General features: G+C 39.4%; 1 protein-coding gene across 1 annotated transcript in view; it reads right to left on the reverse strand.

The window, feature by feature from the left end:
* The window catches only part of NELL2 (neural EGFL like 2), a gene marked incomplete at its 5' end in the record, with an annotated part of 167362 nt that overhangs the window by 13943 nt on the left and 132525 nt on the right, over positions 1-20894 (reverse strand). Inside the window, one exon of the mRNA XM_082487239.1 lies at positions 3589-3729. Within this exon, the coding sequence (XP_082343365.1) occupies positions 3589-3729 (141 nt within the window). The remainder of the gene's footprint in view (positions 1-3588; positions 3730-20894) is intronic.

Below are 20894 nucleotides of genomic sequence, written 5' to 3' on the forward strand. Positions count from 1 at the left end.
AATCTCAAGCCTCAGTTGAACTTTCCTCATTATAACGTCATTATAATATAAAAACACATCTCCTGGTAAGAAGTTACCCGCTTCCAAAGCTGACCACACCTCAGATACTCCTCTCTGGGCATGCATGGAAGCCTTACTCCAGACAGACGGAGACTGGCACATTTTCATGGGACAGAGGTGGAGTGGAGGTGGGTCCAAGGAGGAGCAAGGTGTCCTACCTAGTATAAAAGATGGTTCCTCAGTAACTGAATTTTTAAGATCTTCCCCACTGAGAGACCACAACGGTCAAAGAAGAAGCAGCGGAATGCCTTCTGGACTCGGGACCATAGGGATGCCTTTGGACCAGTGGTGGTAGCTATTATCCTCTTTCCCCCCCTTTTTACCTCATCTTTCCTATTATTCTTCCTTTCTATTGCATGCCACTTTACGGGCAGAACCAATAAAGTAATTGTGTGCTGAAAGCATAACTCCTTGGGCTTGATGCCATTTCTTTTTGCACTTCGAGTTCACAGCTGAAATGAACCATCACGTGTCCACCAAGGAGTGGACCGTGACAGAGACCACAGGTCTACCCAGGAGCATAACGAGAAGCAAAACTAATAGCAAAGGAATCTCTAGGTCTTCCATTACCAGTAGGTACAATCAAAGAGGATTATGAATTTCTGCGTTCAAGTACATTAGTCCAAATACTCAATATTCTCAGTCATGCCAAAGAAGCAGAAGTAGCCAAGGTCAATATACATGTAAAACAGGCAATTCAGCAACTATTATTTCATTATCAAGCACTGACGAAGTCTAATGCTACTAAAGAGTTCACCTCTAGCTAGGAATTTTTAGTACAATGTCCTAATGGGACCATTTCCTGCAAAAGGGGTAGATGCGGTTTCAGTATTCTGTCAAAATAAGGTTTTTAAGAAAATGTTCCTGTGCTTCTGTGATCTTAATACAGGGGTTTCCACCTGAATCTTTAAAACTGGAGCCTTTGCTGACGGAAACAGATTTCTGCCTAACACTGATCACGGAAATGCTTTCCATAGCACTATCAGCGCATGTCCAGGGAACACAGACAGATCCAGATTTGCGGCAGATCATATAGAACAATCAAGAAAGAAAAGACTTGAACCCACACTTCCTTGGCTTTTAAAGGTTTTCTCCATTGAAAGAGGGAACTTTCTTCAAAGCAACTAAAACTTTAAAAAGCTGAGCCTATTATGCACTCCATATAAACACTACTTTGAAGTAGTCCTCTTTTAGAAAGCAAAATGGACAAGCACTCGAAGAACAGTTCCTAATCCCTGTGACGTTTAAATTCTTTGTTCCCCCAAGAAAGAAATCAAGGCAGGCCCAGTTTCTCTTCGGTGTAATTCAGCACTGCTACTTCTATAGTTTTGAAAGCTGTAGCACTTGCGCAAGCCAGAAAGCTTCAGAGCACACTGGTCCTGGATGCAGCAATAAGTTCATACAGCTGCAGGTGGGAAGTGGAGAACTGAGTTTTGAAATCTGAGATTAGTATAGCCTGTGAGCCGCTCCCCTTTTACAGTGAGCGTCTAAAAGACCATCCACCAACAGCTCAATCTAATCACCTCTAACTAGGGGATACTGAGGAAGTGACAAGAGAAATTCATTTTCTTATGTCTTTAAACCCAGTAGGGGAATCTCTCACAGTGGAAAGATCTGACAGCAGAGAAACCAATTGCTTTTGCGCTACTGCTCTGCTACTGGAAGTTTAACTTTCCATACTGTCAATGGATTTTAGGCTGTCTCTTCATACCTTTTTCAGGTTTTATTTTCTGCCTGAGACACAGTGTCACAGGCTTCAATCCAATAAAAAGTGATATAGTAAAATTTATAAAATATCTAACCTTCCTCCCTATGTTAAGTTGCTGCTTATTCCAAAATCTGGAGCTGGAGTCCATCAACTTGAAAGTGTTCCACTATTAGTGACTAGGGTTATCAGCAATGAAGATAGTTTCCTGGAATCTGTGATTTAATTCTAATTACTTGTTATCCTCTGTGTATGTTTAATAAAGAGCTGCTAGTACTTTACAGAAAAGGTCAAAACATTCTAATAATTGCCACTTTTGCATACATGTAGCACTCCCCATACTTATTTTTTCCTTGGCTTTCCCTTTGCTTAGAAACTGCTGCTTAGTTAATGCTTGTTTGCACACATCTTAACAGAGTCGCTTTGTATCACGTATATCTCTTGAGACAGCACGTGCCAAACCATTGTCTTCAACTCACCAGACAAATGTTATATTGGCATTGAAGATAAAACTTGGGGTATTGAGAATATTTCCCTAAACGCCTGGCTAGAGTATTACCTGTGCCACAAGTGACAAAAGGGCAACGTTATAATCAGAGGGATCGCAACTTCTTCTTTGCACCTTCTTGTTCTAACACCTGGCTGGCTAACGCTGACATTTAGTTCGTTCTTGACAAAGCAAGCTCAACTTATGGAAGAAGTGGCTGACTCAAATTGCTGATTCCTCCTGGGAATACAGGCTTTCAGCTGTGGTGAAAATGTGTTGAAATAAAGTATTGATGATGGGGATACCGAAAAGGTCATTCTCTCTCCTGGAGAACTGTCTGTGTGTCTGCCTTAGTGAAATTAATTCAATTGCTTCCCTTTGGGATCGATGCAGCCCACCAATGTGAGTTTAAACAGCAAGGTAGGAAAGCTTATACTGTGTGAGCACTGAATATTTCAGCACTCAAAGACAGAAGGGTTCTTCCTTCTCCTAATTTTGCCCTAAGTAGTCCACGGCAAAAGAGATCAGTTTGTTCTCTTATTTAAGAGGAGCAGCGCGCAATATCTTAAGAGCTGAATAACATTCCATACTAAGAGATGTGCATCTGAAAATAACTGTGTTCTTACTAACTTGCTGTTCTAACATCATTCGTAAACAAAAATCTTCCCATCTCCTTGTCCCCCCGTCACTCTTTTGTACCCTGCACCTTGCCCCAGCCCTAAGTCCGCTGAGCTTCCCGTTTTGTAGGGTGGTTCTTCAGATTGCAACTTTCTACAAGCAGATAGCACAGGAGAAGCACCGCAATATTAACTCAGGAGTGGGTACAGATGTCAGGGCTACATAATCATTCTTTGCCGTGGGAAATATTTTCATCACAGGCTATTTCAGCGTACGAGGAATGAAGTGGAGAAACCAAGGTCTGGATTGAGGCCCTATTTCTACATATAAAGAATCTGCCATATAAACAGATTACTGTGGAGTGACCGATTACAGTGCATGCCATCAGCCCAGGGGAAATCACTTATGCGGGGACCATGCACAGAAGCAGACGTAGGGCCAGAGAAACTGTGTTCTATGCACCATGCCTGACTTCACATATTATCTTAGCAAATCACAGAAATGGTCACCAATGCTCCACCTATATGTTAGGAATATTCATACTTTCTATTCTTTTGTCTTCTGTTGATGATACTTATTCAGACTACAGTTGCTTTGGGTCAAGGTTTAACTTTCATTGATACAGTGTCCAAGACAGTACTTGACCAGTACAGTCTGGAATACTAGATATTAATGTAATGCAAGTCATAACACTACCCCAGCTTTTTTAGATACTGACCTTCACAGGATTCTCCACTTGGTGAAAACATCCCATTGTCATGGTAGCCGTCTCTGCACTCGCAGTGGTACCAACCAGGCAGGTTAATGCAGTTAGCACGGCTGTCGCATTGAACAAAGCCGTCTGAGCATTCATCGATGTCTGTTTAGCAAGAACAACAAAAAAGGAGAAAATTCACACAGAGGAATTTGCTAGAGGAATCTGATGGAAAAACAATGTCTCTGGTATTTCTGGGTTTCACAGAAGTATTTTCATTACTGACACTTGAATTTCCAGATTTCTTTGCAGTAAAGTTCTGAATCATTTCCATAAAAGGACTTGGCTAACAGTGTTGGCCCTGCCAACACTGAAGGTTCTGCTTATCACAATTTAATGTTTACATATTAGCAACTCATTTTGTCACAATACATGATAGGTAACCTGACATCTTTATAAGTCGCCCACAGTATAAAGAAAGGAGTTGGATCCCAGTTCAAATAATAAGATGTTAACCCTTGGAGTAGTGCAGTCCACCTGATAAACAAAGATTGTTTCTAGGGGCATATCAAAACATTAAATACTCACTCTGATCTTTGCTTATGCTCTTGGTGACGCCGATTTTAGGTTAGTAGGGCTTCCCTATCTTGTGGAGTTCCTGTTGACACCGGCACTTCTGACTCTCAACTGCCTGCTATCTCCTCTCGCACCATGAAAGAGATCAGCTGGGACTCCAAACAAATGCTTAGAGCCTGAAGATGAAATACAACACACTCTCCTCCTCCTAATAATTCCTTTGGGATGTGTGTTTGTTAAAAGATCAAATTCCGCTGACTAAACTTTATAGTAACAAATCATGACAGAATGGACTTCTGGATGCACTTGCTAGGCGCAAAATCCACCAAAGCACAACCTGCAGACGCCTGAACTCATGGACTTAGCAGAGATGCAGAGAACTTTGTGACATGTTCATTTCCAGTGCCTTCAGTGATGCAGTAAGCCATATTAAAGAACAGGTCCCAGAGTATGAGTGTTGTTAACAGTTAGGGAATAGCAGGAGTACGGAGTCAAACAGGGATAAAAATGTGTCCTTCCTTATCAGATTCATCACAGTATCACTGTGTTTTATACCAAAGGTAGCATACCTACTTGAGCAGCAAGCTGACCGAGAGGTGCCTATGGAACTGGCACAGAGGGAGACACAACATGTGCAAACTGCCTTCAGAAATAAAAAGCTCTAAACCGCAACACCATGAGTTTGAATAACGAATAAAGCCTCAGTGCACTGGCCATTCTGGCCAAAGTAGGGATTCAGCCTTTCTTTAAAAGGTTGAATCTTTAAAACTAAGATCTAAAATAGCAAATTAAGACTCAAACTCAAACTTAAGACTCAAAAGTACCTCAGCGTTGATCCAGTATCCTCCAGAATGCGAATATGGAGGAGAGGTGTGATGTGACCACTGAGATATATGTAAAATATGTCAAAATTCTGCCCACAGTCCCTGTTAGCTCCCATTTATGTCATCTGTTATTTGCATAGGAGAAAGTGTGAACTGGCTAAGAAAATTAATTGTGAGCTGTAATAAGGTAACAAATCTCCTTCTGAAAATACTAATGTGTGCATAAAGATATACTCACTCTAGTCTCTTATGAAATCTATTCAAACACAAACTTTAAAAAAACCCTAAGGCTTCCTTACCCATCAAAACCACTTTCTTCAATATTTGAAGGTAAGAAAATTATTAAGTACGTGAGGGACACCTACGTAAACTATAAGCTATCGCTCAGTCACCCACATTTGGTTTTGAGTTGTATTTTTCTTAGACATGCCAGGGAGTAGGTGAGATGTGCTTTGGGTGTTTTATTCACATGCCAAACACCACCTCTTTGGAATCTCTTTGGAATAACTGTACAATTATATAATGACTGCATTGGTTTTTAAAAGCTTTACAGACACTTGATGAAATTTCATTAGAAATTTTCCTTATTTCGTTTCAGTCTGATTTTCTATCAACAGTCTCTCTAACCAGGTGCACACGGTGTACATTACCAGTATTTATGAGGATGAAAATTACCAGTACTCCTGCTGGAATACTGCACCAAGCATACATTTTGCTGCTTTGTGTACCACCAATTAAGTTGTAAGTCTCTATTGGTTTAGGACACAGAATTTTCAACTCCGCTATGAATTGCAGGATAACCATCTAAGTAGTCCTGCTGCAGAACTGAGAAATGCCCAACCTTTACAACCTTCCTGTTCAGCGTGCGTCTCTCTAAATCAGTATAAACTCTGACCTTTTTCTTGTGAGCAGCCAGGAGCCAGTGGGACCTCAGAGGTGTTTGAGAGATCAGAGAAAGATCAATGAAAATTATGTTACTGTAGTGAGAAAAGGTTGGTTTGCAGCCCGTGCCCTATCTACTGCTATTCACTCACATACCCACAGATTACTTAAGAAAGAGGAAAGGAAAAGAAGAAAGGACTACAATCCAGAAGTTCCCTTACAACTGGGGAATATGCTGCCTGGGAGACAGCCTGCCTGGCACAACAGAATCTGAGATATGGTGCTAAACGCCTGGTCAGTATAAGATAACTTGTCGGGGTTGCCCAAAGCTACAAGACCCAGAAAATCAATGAAGCATGTAACCTCAGAGGCTGAAAGAGTAGAGGTGTTGTTCAGACTCGATATGAATCTTCATACTCGCTACTCAATAACACGCATTAAGACACTGGATGGCATATATTTTTTGGGGGGGGAAATTGGAATGTATTTATTGGTGATGAAGTGGAGAAAAGAGTGTTATTTCTGTCAAAGTAACAGATATGAATTAAAGACAGCCTGTGCTCCTCTCTTCAGGACAATTTATTTGCAGATCTGTAAGCCTTATAATTATAAGCACAGTATTGCAGGCACAGGCTGAATGCATTTCGATGAACTCACTTACTGATTATTCAGGAAAAACAAGCCTTAAATGTCACGTCAGTATTGGTAAACTGACAACAAAAGCAGCTTTTCTGTATTTATTTGCAAACTAGCTGACAAACCTATATCACAAGAAATATTACTCGGGATGAAATGCTTTTACAGATGCCAATAAACAAAGAAATACATTCTTTTGGTTTTGTTACAGCTGCATGCAAAGTTGAGTGGAGTTATGTAAGAAAACCCTACCATCACAAGCGCGGATGGAAGCACGCTGCTGGTCTTTAAGAAATGGACTGTCCTTGACAGATTGTTTGCCTGAAACCATCGCATTGGAACCATTGCTGCATTGATGCTGAATAACCCATTACCTGTTGCGTGATTTTGCAGCAAACAAAAGAAATCCAAACCAATTCTTCTCACCACTAACTTTTTAGGAAAATGACGGTTTACAGCACATGCCAGTGGGTTTCTCAATATAGACGTTCCTTACGCACAGAATTTTGTTCTAAATATCCCAGCTAATGCTGATCATGAATTCTAGTAGAGACTTGCTCTGTTATGGGACAAAACATAACTGTCCCAACTCTGTTAAACAAGAAAATGCAGCAGAAATGTGTTTTGCAGAGCTAAAGCACTGATTTCATGGAAAATTTTCTTGACATTTGGATAAAAGGATTTCTATTTTCAAACGGGCATAGCATGGCTCAGGAAGTGCTGCAAAAGTATCTACAACTGAAATTATCTTATTAGTATGGGAAAAGCAGCCAGAAATAATTTTTCTCTGTCCTATGGTGAAACATTCTCCGATGAATCATCTTGCAGCTGCTCAGTCAGAGGTGTGAGCTGACAAGAGAAGAAAAACTGATTGAAGTTCTGCTTGGCCAGTGGCTATGGTGTATCAGTGGGCTATATGAAACATTAGCAGCGCTAATGAAGTCCTGTTTGATGCTGTACTAGAAAGGCATGAAAAATGAAATATTACTCTATAGAAGGAAGTTACTGAAAGGCTTTATATTTTCACTTATGAAAAAAATTAAACAAAATGTTTAAGCACAAGGAAAGGAGGGATGTATTTTTTCAATGGCAGGTGATGACACTTTTAAGCAAATAGACAAAACAGACATCTTATTCTGAGTATGCAAGTCCCACTCTAACTGGCTATAAGAATCTGTGGCGAAGTGGGTGGAGAAGAAGGAAAAAAAAAAAAAAGAAAAAAGGGAAAGCATCCCCATCAGGAAGGAAAATTGAGTGTCATATGTGTGACGGGCCAGAGCAAACGGACTCATCCTGGCCCTGCTCCAATTTAGAGCATAATTCCCCTTGACTACCGTGGGGGTGGCATTTTCTCTATTTTTCTCTTACTTTTTAAAATAAAGAGCACAATTGCACATACCAAATCTGCCACCCCACTGATACGAGTGGCCAGGTTTGGAGCAGAAAGCAATACCGAGACAATCACTGGAAGTAACCTTCACCCCAAGCTGGAGAACAGCTACACAGCTGCACTGTAGCACCGCCTGCTCTGGCTGTACTTCACCCTGTGGCATTTGCATGGGGGAAGATTTGTGATTTTGGCTCTTGAAACACTGTGGCTGGAGAAGACACACACCTGTGAGACTGATGAGCCCACAAGCCACCAAGAACCTACCCCTATGCAACTCATGGATGCACTCATGGCAATACTGTACACAGCCTGTTGCCACAAAGATGAACTGATTATTACATACTTATGTTGCACATGATTTGGTTTTCAAATATTCAGATTTTCTCCTGTGCTTTTTTCTTAAACTGGAAGCAGTCAGCCTGGTTATTTCCATATTTTGTTACCCATTTTTCAACTGGAAAAAAACCCTCAATTTTTTTTTTTTTTTTTTCTACCCGGAGCCCCACTCTAATAAAGTAGACACACAGTCACAGGCATTTTGAAAGTAAAAGTGCTGTATACGCCTAGCTCCCCTTGACGTGAAAAAAACCTTGCTCTTCCAAATCACCTTTATACCTCAGAATCACTCATTTCCTGAAGTGTGGCAACAGCTTCAGCTGTTATACCCCCTGCTCTCTGGGAGACTGAGAAAACTACTCTCTGAAGAGTAAAATAAGATCATTAGCAAATTATCCACTGGTACAGTGAGAAAAAAGGAAAGCTAGCTGTCTGATGAATATTATTAGAGAATTTCTGTATAATAAGAGCTTTTGAAGATTGAAAGTGGTATAAAATTGCCAATTTGAAAGATATAGCAGGGCTCTTTCATCCAGCAATAGGACCAAGCTCTCTAATGTGGTCAAGCTGCACTCAACAAATAACCATGGCGTGGGTGAAGAGGAGGAGGGTTTATACCGTTTTATTTTGCTCACTTCAAGACTGAAATATTAACCATCAAATCCTCCTCTCAGAAAAGCCTGTATGCCACCATCAAGCACTAAGTTATGGAGGCACAGAGCACAACTTAGTCCTAAAAGACTTTCTTTCATAAACTCTTTTGTCCAGGTCAATACAAACCAAAGCCCCAGTAGCCCTCTCCTGTCAAGAAGGCAATGCCACAGATTGGCAGCTGTGAATACCTAGAATTCAGTTATTTCCATCCTGGAAGTTTTTCTGGGACAGTAAAATACACGGCACTTAGCTAAGACTGCCAATTAATAGAGAATCCCAATTACAATAATCTGTCCCAGTGCTAATTGGGTTATTATTATCACTGGATATAAAGATTAATGAGCAGCCAGCAACTTCCAAAATGTTCAGTCACTACTGACTTAGGCTAAATTTGAGATCTCATTTCAAAGGCGACAGCTTTTCCAGCCTCATGCTAATCTCCAGAGCCACCCACATCCCAGCCCCATATAGAGTATAAATAAAGCACAAACACCGAAAGAAAAAAAAATTCAGAAACAGATCACTGAAAAACTGGTTTAGGGGACTGTGAAGCTGCTTAAAAAGATAAATCTTCAATGTTGTGGGTTTTTTTTTTTTCATGGGTACATTTAGAACAGTCAGTCTCCGATATGTCTTTGCATATGTCAATACATTTTGGAGGATGTTATGTCTGGCTTGGATATAAAAGACTATGTCCCAACTATTCAGACTTATGCTTAGAATGCCCAGTAGGATTAAGATGATATCTGAGTTATCTCATTTTAGTAAATACGTATGCAAGGGGGAAAAGGCCTTATTCAGTAGGACAAAATGGAAGTTCACTGTACTGCATAATGTTATCTGCTGTCAAAACTCAATTTTCTGGAGTAGCTTTGAAATGAGTTCATTATGTCTACTGCAAGTTCTAGAGTCCCATCTCTCGCATTTAAGAAAAGTGTTTGTGTTGGTTTTCATGTGACAGCAGATTTCTAATATGATGATACTTGAGAAGACCTTGCTGTTCAACCGGACCTTTGTTTTGAGATCTTACGCAAAAAACAGGTCCTGGGGAGAAATATGAGAGCCTGAAACTAGTTCAATATACTGGAACTATCTTTTTAAAACAAAGTTATCATCTTTTGGAATTTCCATTCCACTACATTCGCATATATCACATGCATATAAATATCATACGGAGGAATAAAAAAACCAAGAATACAGAAGCTGAAACTGCTGAAATAATCCAGGAAGGTATCAGTTATGCCAGGAAACCAAAGTTGTTTAGAATGCTTTTTAAACCTGTTTCGTAAAGTCTGATCAGCTTCTTTTTTCTCACACTGCTGCTGATCCCCAAAGGAACTTTCTTCCTTGGTCAATAAAAGTGCTAGAGACTGATTTTGTTTACTATCTTACTATGATTTGTTCAGCTTCCCGTAACTCTTTAAAGATACGATATCATGTCGTGAGTACTAGGACCCGCTTTTCACTGTATGGGTTCTCACATCCAAGTTTTCATTAAACCATAGAATGTTCTTAACTGCATTCGCCTCCCAACGTTTCATTCAGTTACAAGGTTAAATCAGGAAGGGCTGGATTACAGCTGGCCTGTGGGGCCCAGCAAAGAGAAGAGTCACTCATCATTTCACCCCAGCATAACAGAATTCTGTGAGCAAAAGGACTTTCTCGATATAGCATTAGAAACATCAGTTATCCCCGATGCAGCCTTCAGAGAACAGTGAAGACCATGGCCTTTCCTCTCCCTGCTCCCCTGGATAATGAATTAGGCCTGCGTCAGAAAAAAAAAATGCATTTTGTACGCCTTTGAAGTTGCTGCTTCTATCCCCGCACCTCCCAGATCTAGGAGAAATTCTAGCTGAGTCACCTTAAAACCATAATCTGGTTCAAAGGGCAGGAAACCAGAGCTGGGGCTATAAATGTCACATTAAAAATTGCTTCAACAGGTTGAGTTGGTGCTGCGGATATGGCCTTCACTAAACATTTCCAACGGTCATGTTGCACAAAAAAATAACTATTGTTAAAACAGGTCTTTTTTTTTTTTTAAATCCTAGCAAGAGCATGATTGCATTTTTTAAAGTACTCTGTCCATGGAAAACTAATTTAGTTCCATTAATGAAAAGGAAGCAAAATGTGATTGAGGATGTAATACGGAATTATAGTTCATTAATTCTTCAAGTATGTAATTTTCCAGACTCCTGATCCCCCATTGATTTCTGCACACCCCCATAGGTCCTGCTAAATGCCAGCAAAAAGAAATTCAATCGTGTTGTTATTTCATGTGTGGCAGTGGCGGCACTCCAAAATTAGATAGAAATGTTATGAAAGGGAATTTTCCACTGACTGCTTCACCATGCAGGCCTGTTAACAATTCTTTGTTGTCAAAAATTGATCAATCACAGACCCCACCGATAACTGAAACTATGACAGTCTCTCATTACACACCCAATAACATCAAAGGAGGTGACATTTGTAACAATAGAAGATGATAATTCAGAACACCTAATTAGCCATGATGAACTAGCTGCATCCATGAATAGTGTAAAAAAAAAAAAAGGAATATACTTTTCAACAAGATTCTGTGAAACCAATTGTGCCAATCCCCATTAGAAAGATTAATTGAGAGGTCCTGGGTCTCTGTTTCTAGTCGTTTGACACAGATGTGGTTTTGCTTTCACTTCGTCCATCATCCTCAGTACCGCACCTCATCTTAACTGTAACACATGCTTCTGTTTCCTCGTCAGCCCTCTCTTAAAAAATAAAAGTAATTATTTTTTCCCAGATAGCAAAAGCACTGACAAACCTATTTTAAATACCTACCAGTGTCTCAAAGTTACGTAGCTCTGTTTGCACATTAGAAATCGGGCTAACAAAGTGGTGCCATCGCTAAAGGTGTCAGTTCTTGCATAATAATAGCCGTGTCCTAAGCAAAAAAGAACTAATTTGTCTGAAAAGAAGAGGGCTAGCTTGGCCAGCTGTTACCTCTTCTCTAACGGGTGGGAAGGAAGGCTTTACTTGCACAGCGTACTGACCAAAGATCTTGAGTTTCCTGAAGTGAGGAGTCAAGTCAGTCATAACCATGAGTTATGACTTTCACATATATGAGTCAAGGATGCAACCAGCGCATTCTCAGCTTAGTTTGGGTTCAGCTTCACAAAAAGCTGTTTCAGATCAGCTCTGGTATGAATTACAGTAAATTTCCAAGTATTTAGTTCAGAGGTCGTTTAAGGAAAACAAACAAAAGAACCCACAAAGCAACTCAAACAAAGTTTTGGCTAGGAACTGATTTTACACCCTGATTTGAACTTGGCCTTCTGCTATGGTCTTCTACCCTTTGGTCAGGGTATCATGCACATTGTATGTGTGCTTAAGTTTAAAACTTCTTACCTACATTTTCTTACCAGTGACTTGCTACCATGACTCTCAGTCCATACACCAGTGATCATTAATTTACATTGTTGCTCCTAAGTATAAAAGCATGAAGAGATCGTACAAAATTGCTGAAGCACAGAAAAGGAAAAAAAACCCACACAATTCTTTGACTTGGGCTATAAACATATCATTGGCATGTATCTGCAGAGACTGCAGACTCCATCATGTTGACAGCAAGACGAAGGGCTCCATAGGGATATGGGGCAATGATTGGCAGCGTTATAGATTTTAATTCCACTAATAGTTGAACAGCTCGTAATTCATAAAAGAGAGAGCTTACAGTGAGTGATGAAGGTCATCCCTATCTCCCTTATATAACAGAAGGAAATTCTATTATAATGCTGCCCAGCTGTACTATTCATATTCTATTTATAGCCCACTGTATTTTAAGAACCTAATCGAAATTTTAGTTTTCAGGAGGTTCTTTCCCGCAGCAAATAATAGCTAAGTAGTGGATGCATTTTTAACAAATAACAAAAAAATCTTGTCTCCTCAAAGCTCTTTTGCAGCACTGTCCTTTCCCCGTTTCTCTTTTTATTTTATTTTTTTTTAAGCTGCTACATATAGGATTGTAGCCTTGCAACAAGCTAAAGAAAATATAAAGAGTAAAAGATAAGTACTAGTATTTGGCTCTTCAGCAGAGAAAAAATCTTTTGTTATTTAAAACTGACAAGGACTCTGAAGAGGAAAAAAATAATATGGACCCAAGGAAAATGAAGAGAGAAAAAGACACAGAAGGATGAAGCAGCAAAGCACCTTAAGCTACAAAACAGAAAGGGTGAGTTAAGTAGGGTTCATGCCTAAATCCAGAATACTCACCAGATTCAATATGGGCATTTTTTGCTTAATTTCTGTCAAAGATTTACTTTGTGAATAACAAAAAGTAAAATGCAAAGCAAAGTAAAACTTCCCATGCTTTTAAAGTCACCAACCCTTGTCTCACTGCTCATTTTTAAGCTTATTTTTCATATCTGAGAAAAATTCAGGTGATAACAGGGATTAGGATGACCTCCCTTCCAGACACTGCAGCCAAGCAAAAAGCATCTGATCCACAAGAACCCTGGCTTTCCTCTTGGCTTGCTGCAGATCTCATTTGTTTACCCGCATAGACAACTTTTAAACCTTTTCCTGCAATTTAATGAGCTAGCAATTTTAGAATACGTCCTTTTTGAAAGTCAAAGTATTTTCTTAGGTTTTATGAATTGGCTATACTTCCCACTCAGAAAAAATACGATGTAAAACTCATGATGTCTTCTCTCAGATATTGACGTATTTGAACATAGGAGCAAGGGGTGTAGAAATGAGGTGACCTTTACCTTATCTGGACTTTTGCCACTGCCTTCTGATGTAAACCTTGTCACCTACTCAACCTCCCCATGTGTCTCGATTTCCACATGTATAAAATGGGGAGAAAGCGCTTCTACCGGCTCTCTTTTTTTTTTTTTTTTTTTTTTTTACATAAAGAACACTGGGTGAAGAATTTTAAGCAACAGCGCTGATTCAGCAACTACCACATGTGACGATGCCAAGGCATGATTTGGGGAACAGTAACACACCGGGGAACAGGAACCACAGAAGAGGCCAATGTGTTTTGGGGAGAGGAAAAGCACTGAGCTGTAGAGATGAAAGCAGCACCCCCTGCCTTTACTCCCCTGCCTGATTTATTTGGTAGCACAGGCAGATCTTAGAAGTCACAAAGACACTCACTGACAGTAATTTAAGTCTTGCATATACCTTTTTTTTTTTTTTTTCCAAACAGATCTCACAGTGTAGACCACGAGTGGTGGTTTTTGTAGAAATGTAATAGTCTCCTGTACAGTTCTGCTGCACTCTAAGGATCTTTAATTTTTATGGCTATTTGAAAGAGTGGTGGAATATAGCACCAGCACATGTCATTAACTTCATGTTATTATATACATTCAGGGGAAATATTTAAGGAGAGGGAGAGGCAGTAAGCTATTTTGTACATCAGCACAACGATTTTCAGAATCTCACTTACAAACAGCTTATCTATATCATATACACCATGTTTGCAACCCATCTGCTGGCTGCATATGTCTATTTTTCTGTAGCCTAAATTAGCACTTGGAGCATTGTTTAAATAGAGCATTCCTTGCGTCAAGGGCTCATTCTCCAGGGGTTAGCTGAATGCCTCTCTACTACAGTTTCTGGGACTGCCAATCATACTTTCTTTTTCGGTTTTGAACTTCCTTGTAATAGTAAATATGAAGACTTGGCTTTTACTGGCATATAGTTAGCCGAAGTTTGATTGACTTATTAATTATAATAACAATTCAACCAATACTCATTAATTCTTTGCTAGATTTTTATTGGTATTGTGGAATATGCAGTACTATTCCTCTTCTCAGCAACAGTCCTTTCTGAATTGAAAGTTAGTCTGAAACTGTAAACATAACATGCCCAAGACTCATAAGCTTCTTTATGACTAAAATCCCTCAAATCCCTTAATTTTTTTCCTAAGGGGAAAAAAAAAGAAAGACTCATGCGATGGTTCTTGGAGAAGAGTTTCAGTAGAAACTCTGTGCTAGAGTTTCTTGTTCTTCTCTCTGAGAGAATCTTCCAAATTCTTTGGGGCTGGGAGAGGAAAAAGAAACTTTAGCCACTTTATACCATTTATACAAAGCAATGCAGAAATCTCAGATGAGTCAAAGGGGGCAGAGATGTGATGGCAGCCTGGACAACCTGCATTTGTAACTTAATTCCTACCAGATTATTGCTCAGACTTTCCGTAGGGTTTGTAGTTCACAGCCTTCCCAACTGATTAAGATCCCTAACAAAACTGGGGTTGTTCCTCCTGCAGAATGTAACCGTTCGTGAGCTTTGATCTCATGTCTGGATGAATTTTCAGCCTTCACCTCTTTGTTTGAGCGTATTTGTTTTCGAGGGAGTGAGGGACATGCCATTTGCCACCTACAATCCCTGGGAGCAAAGCTGCTAGGGCATCATGCATTCCACATGCTCTCCCCTGCCTCCACAGGACTCCAGCTTTAAAGAATATGCCAGTTAAAAGAGTGGCAGTCGGAAGAGAGTTCAAACCTTTGTTTCTACTTAGTTTCTGCCAGTGTTTGCTCTTGTCTGTCTGCCTATGCTTCTAAGAGCGACTGAAGTCCAATTAAAAAAGTGGAGATTGTAGTATTTGCCTCTTTAGTGCTCAGCATTCCTTAAGATGTAATATATCAAATGCTTTGCAGTGACTTTAGACTTAGGGAAAGTCAACATATTTTTCATGAATCATTCAAATAGCTTAGAAATATTCATCACACTTGAGATCCTTATAGGGGTAAAGCCTCTTTTGAAATCAACCTTATTTTGACTTTTTTCAAACCGTGGTGCACCTATTACTTCTAAAGGTACAAGCATTAGTAGCAACTTGTTTTATTTTTTATGCATGTTGGACTGGGCAGCTATTCACCTAGAATACTAATTAGCTGTGGAGGAGGCCGATGATTTATGAGTAAAGCTATAAACACATTGCCTGTCATAGTTCCTTCAGCTAGACTCTAACTTAATAGGATTCCTGCTCACCCAAGGCTTGATTTCAGAAATATTTTAAAGAGTGAACATTACAGCAGCATGCTTTGTGGTCCTTGTTTTTCTTAGGGTTGGTCAGAGACACCCAAATGGTCTTGACCATCAATGGCAAAGAGTCATTTTTACATTAGTACACATTGAGGTTTTAGAACGACTCGTTACAACTTGTTCTTATTGTTCATTAATAGAAATAAACAAGAGAACCTGGATCACATGCAAAGGCAGCTCATTAAAACCACATAGTCCTGTATGCCAAAAGAACTGTATTAATTTATCAGTGGAATACAAGGCCTAAGATTGGTGAGAGGAAAGCATGAAAAGAAGATCAGTTAGGAAAACAGTTATTTTTATCAGTTTTGCCTAGAAACCAAAACAGATAAGGAATATGGTTAAAAAAAAAAAAAAAAGACAAAATAGTCATTAATTTTGAATTACTGGTAGACAGTTCAAAAAGGTAATACTCTGTACTTTTAATAAAATACCTGACTACAGAAGGCCATAACTAAGGAAAATATACTATTTCATCAGCAGAATGCTACAGGACTTTCAGTACCACCTTTTCAGTAATACCCATACGGCTTCAAGCTGTGAAGTACAGACAAAATCCCCCCTTGCCCTGCTCAGCCTTGGGGAGCTGAAAATGCACAAATATCAAGGCCACCATTTGCTTGCTTTCTTTCCCTCCTCTGTTTCACCAGATGTATCATATGAACAAAGCTCCTGACCAGGACAGAAGTTGTGAAGATGATGGCCCCTAACTTCATGATGTTATGTAAAGCATACCACAGGAGTGCAGGAACAAAAGTACAGGAAACAAAAGTTACTTTGCACTCTCTGCTCCAGAGCAGCCAAACAAGATTTTTCAAAGGCTTTCCAGGAATTTCAGATTTGACAATACAAATTAGGCCTGTTTGTCTGGGACAGTCATGCTCTATTACTGAGGATATTGCTCCCTATTAATCACCAGTCAGAAGTAGATACAGTACATTGTGCCCTAAGCAGTACATCAGAAAACTATACTAACCAAAAAAAATAATGCAGAAGTCTGTAAGTAGTGCAGAGGTCCAAGTTCCTAGAATTACTGTTCTCAAAAACTATTTATTTGAAATCGAGGCAAGCCAAAAGAAAAAAAAAAAAAAAAGACTGAATATACTTTCCAAGTCCCAAAAGGACTTGGGGACACCACCAAGATACTGAATTAGATGGTTCACTGGGGCACAGTTCAGTATTTGAATCATTGCTCTTAGGCGCTACGTGCCTAAAGTAGCTCAGGAGGTAAATTTAATAGCTTTTGCCCTGAGCAACAGGAAAATGACACTGTTGACCATGCAAGTGTCGAGTTCAGCCTACTCCTTGCTAGAGCTTGCTCAAATCTCAAAAGTCCCTTCATATTTTGAAACTATTAAGAAAAATTTGCAACCACAGGAAGAGCAGAAATGTTGTCAAACAATCAGACGACTGATATACTGGCAGGTCTTTGTAAGGAAATAACTCATATAGTCATTTCCTGCTAACTTCTCCTCAAGTCACCAAAAAAATTCTATGCGAAGATGCTTGTTTCACATTGCATAATTGTAGTTCAGTGATAGGACCACAAAACACAAAGTATGTATTTCAAAATTCATTGTTAGGGTTCTGTATCAATACATTGAAAAACTATCAGAGTGACGTACTAGTCTTTTTAAGAAGAATTAGCTGTTATGTTTAAATAAGACATAGAAGTTGATATTATAGGATGCTTCCCATAAGTTTGCCCGTGATTCTACCATCTGCTTTTTCTACACTAAGACAGCATTTAAAATGGAATAATATAGAGTAAGATGTGACATCACTAAACACACCAGTTATATACACTACCTCAATAAACCAAGGTTAGCTCAAACACCACTCTTCTTGCCTCTGAAATCACTAATTGACAAGCAAAATAGCCATCTTTGAGAAGGCCAAGGCCGTATCGCAGACCACTCATTACCCAGCACGTGCAAGCTGGGTAGCGGCTTTATATAGCAAAGATACAAGTTCTAAAGCAAGATGTTTCAGCATCCTCAGCGAAATCATTACATTATTTTTAGCAGCTGGGTCCTGTCTCTTTCTGCTGAAATGGAAAGCACAGAAAATATTAATTAAATGCAGGTGCACGCAGTAATTCAGAAGTGTTTTCATTTCAGAGATTCAGCTCCCGAGAATAGAAAGTACAGTTAGATATTTACTGTTACAAGTTTAACTTAAACCAGTTTAAACAGGATACGGAGAACTCCATGTCCCCATCTACATTGGAGCTAACGATGGAAAGGCCAGACTTCTCAACCCAACAAGCCACACACCAAAACTTCCACAGGGCAGGAAGCAAGGAGTCTTGCCAAGGAAATGGGGAGCACTTGGAAGGACTCAAGGAGGCCAAATGGCAGCGAGACCCTAGGGCTAGGGTGTGCATGCAGCTAAGTCCAGCGATGAGCTGGGCACGGCGGCTCCAGCATCCCTCCTCCCTCACCTCCTCCCACAGCCCGGGCTCCGGGTTACACAGGGACCTGACACCGCAGCTGCGGGGCGAGAGCGGCATGCAGCCCGGCATGCAGGCTGGATCTCAACTGCTTGCAAGTCACAATTTGGCTTCTTTAGGGTTTTTTCCTGGGTGATTTCTTTTTTTTTTTTTTTTTTTTTTTTTTGCTTGCACCAAGGGAAAAGTTTTGAATGGCCTACGAACTTTGAAAATTACTGAAGCTGAAATTCCTTACTTGAGTGACTCCAAAAGGTCTGACTTTCAGAATATGATAAATTCCTCATTCACTCTGCAGTGGGATCTATTACAATATTTTACACTGCAAATCATGCTCGAGTACTATTTGTTTCTTAAAAGTTTATCCAGGCACTATAGAATAACTCAACATTTTTTTATTTCTATCTCAACATTTTTTTTTATTTCTGTGAATTGAAGTCAGCCCTTTAATGTAACTGAAACGTTTCCTGCCGAAATTATCCTCTAACTTCCAAGCCTCAAACTTGGGAGACTCCCCAAAATCGGGAGCCTGAATTCTGAGGACACCAGGATCCAAGCAAGCCAGGTGGGCTATGAAAACTAATGAACTATGTGCGGCATCCCTTCTTCCTACAGCTATTGCACTGGACAGTCTGTGCCTGCGCTGCCTTGATGTCCACGCCACCGCTTTCCCTGTGCTCCCTTCTTTTGTCTCCTCCTTCATTAAAAAACCCAGCAACCCCTTAAGGATTTCAGAGGATAAAATGATTAACCCTAACATGCTTTCTGCTCAAGGAATTTGTTTCTTATATTCATACATCCCAGCATACAACCGGTTCCCTGGTTAGACTGTGAACTGTTGAAGGGTACTGCTATTACTCCAGCTTTGTGCAGGACCTTGCATACTTGTACCACAAATTTGAGCCTGTTAGTGTTATTGTTATAAATCCCAATCTGACTATCGGAAGATTTAAATCATCTTCACTGTAAAAATAAAACTGAGCAAATGGCAGATTCCTGAGCTGTGTGGAAAGTTTTGACTGTGATACTTTCATAGCTTACAGGGAGTTTTCATTAGACTGGGGCCAAGATTTTTAAGAGTTCTGCCAAAAGTAATTCCAGTTCTTTCAGAATTGGTTCAATGCTCTATGGACTTCAAATGCCATTTGTGTCACAGCTTTAGCTTCAAAGCCTACCTGGCCACAAGCTGATTGTGGTTGTTTTAGCTGAACACCAGGGATCAAGGGCTTAAATGGAAGCAGTTCTCTTGTGATGCTAAAAGTACCAAAATACTTCATTTTTGCAAAATCAGCAAAGTTAACGAGCTTTCTGGTTACTTTGACAAAGCCTTCTATTCCAATACCAGTAAAATTATTTTCCTAATAACTGGGGTATCAGAATTAAAAGATTTTCACAAGCTTCCTTTGGAACAGGAATAATAATAGTCTTCAATAATCTGAAGCCTGCTATTATTATGGTCAGTGCACTTGAACAAATTAATTTGGATTTGCTGAAAAGAGCAACAGTTAACGCATGTTAATTATTTAGCTTATATAGAAAGTGGCACAAAACTCTAAAGAGATCTGGTCTCTAACAATTATTTACCCAAATCACTTGTCTCAGTTGTATTTCAGTATTTTGCACTACAAATGTTAAGCACAAAGTTGCAAAAATTTGTTTTAGCAACATCATTTTTTTTTTCCTTCTCCATGAAGTACTTGCTACAGTTACACTATTTTTGTTTGAGCTTTCCATACATGGTAAAAAAAAAGGGAAAAAAAATACAGAGAAGAGCCAAATAATATATTTTCCTTGGATTTGGCTATTTCTGATAAGACATCAGATAAGAGATGGTGATCTCACATACCTGATGCTTACAATGTTTTTCGTAAATTCAGATACACATTTAATTAAGCCAAATGGTAGTAATAACGTATTGCTGAACGAATCTGTAAGTTAAACTTTTTCTCAACAATTCCTTTCAAAGCCAACAGCTTTGTGTGCCAGTTTATTTTCAGCAGTTTGCCACGGACTGTTTAATAATAACTGGACATGATTCCCATGATATCCAAGGAAAGTTTACTATCAGGAAACGCAAGTTTCAGCCAATCATCCATAAAAAAGCCATATACTTCCAGCCAACCTGTTAACAAAAACTGCATCAAAACACTACTAGCAGTAAAACTGCTATTTGATCTCAGGCATAATTAAAAGCGGTCCGGGGGAATACTCAAAGCACAAAATGAGTGTGGGAACTCAAAAAAGAAGCTGACAAGCAGCAAAAATGCAGTAATCTCGTATACATGCAGATACGCATATATAGTAGGAGAACAAATCCACTCTTAAAGCTCTGTCATAAATTAAAGGGGAGTTACAGCAACATCAAGCAGACCTAACAAAGTCATCCTGTGCTGGATTCTAAAATAAAACACTTTTCAAATAAAATTTAAGACAGCATTTTAAAATGTCCATTGAAGAATTCATAATTTTACAATCAAACACAACAGTATTAAGTCAGGTATTTTGAAAAAGTTTATTAGGCATACATATTTTTAGATTTCCTTGGTAGTCAGCTCTC

Source organism: Vanellus vanellus, assembly GCF_965231255.1.
Source record: "Vanellus vanellus genome assembly, chromosome: 1".
NCBI lineage: Eukaryota > Metazoa > Chordata > Aves > Charadriiformes > Charadriidae > Vanellus > Vanellus vanellus.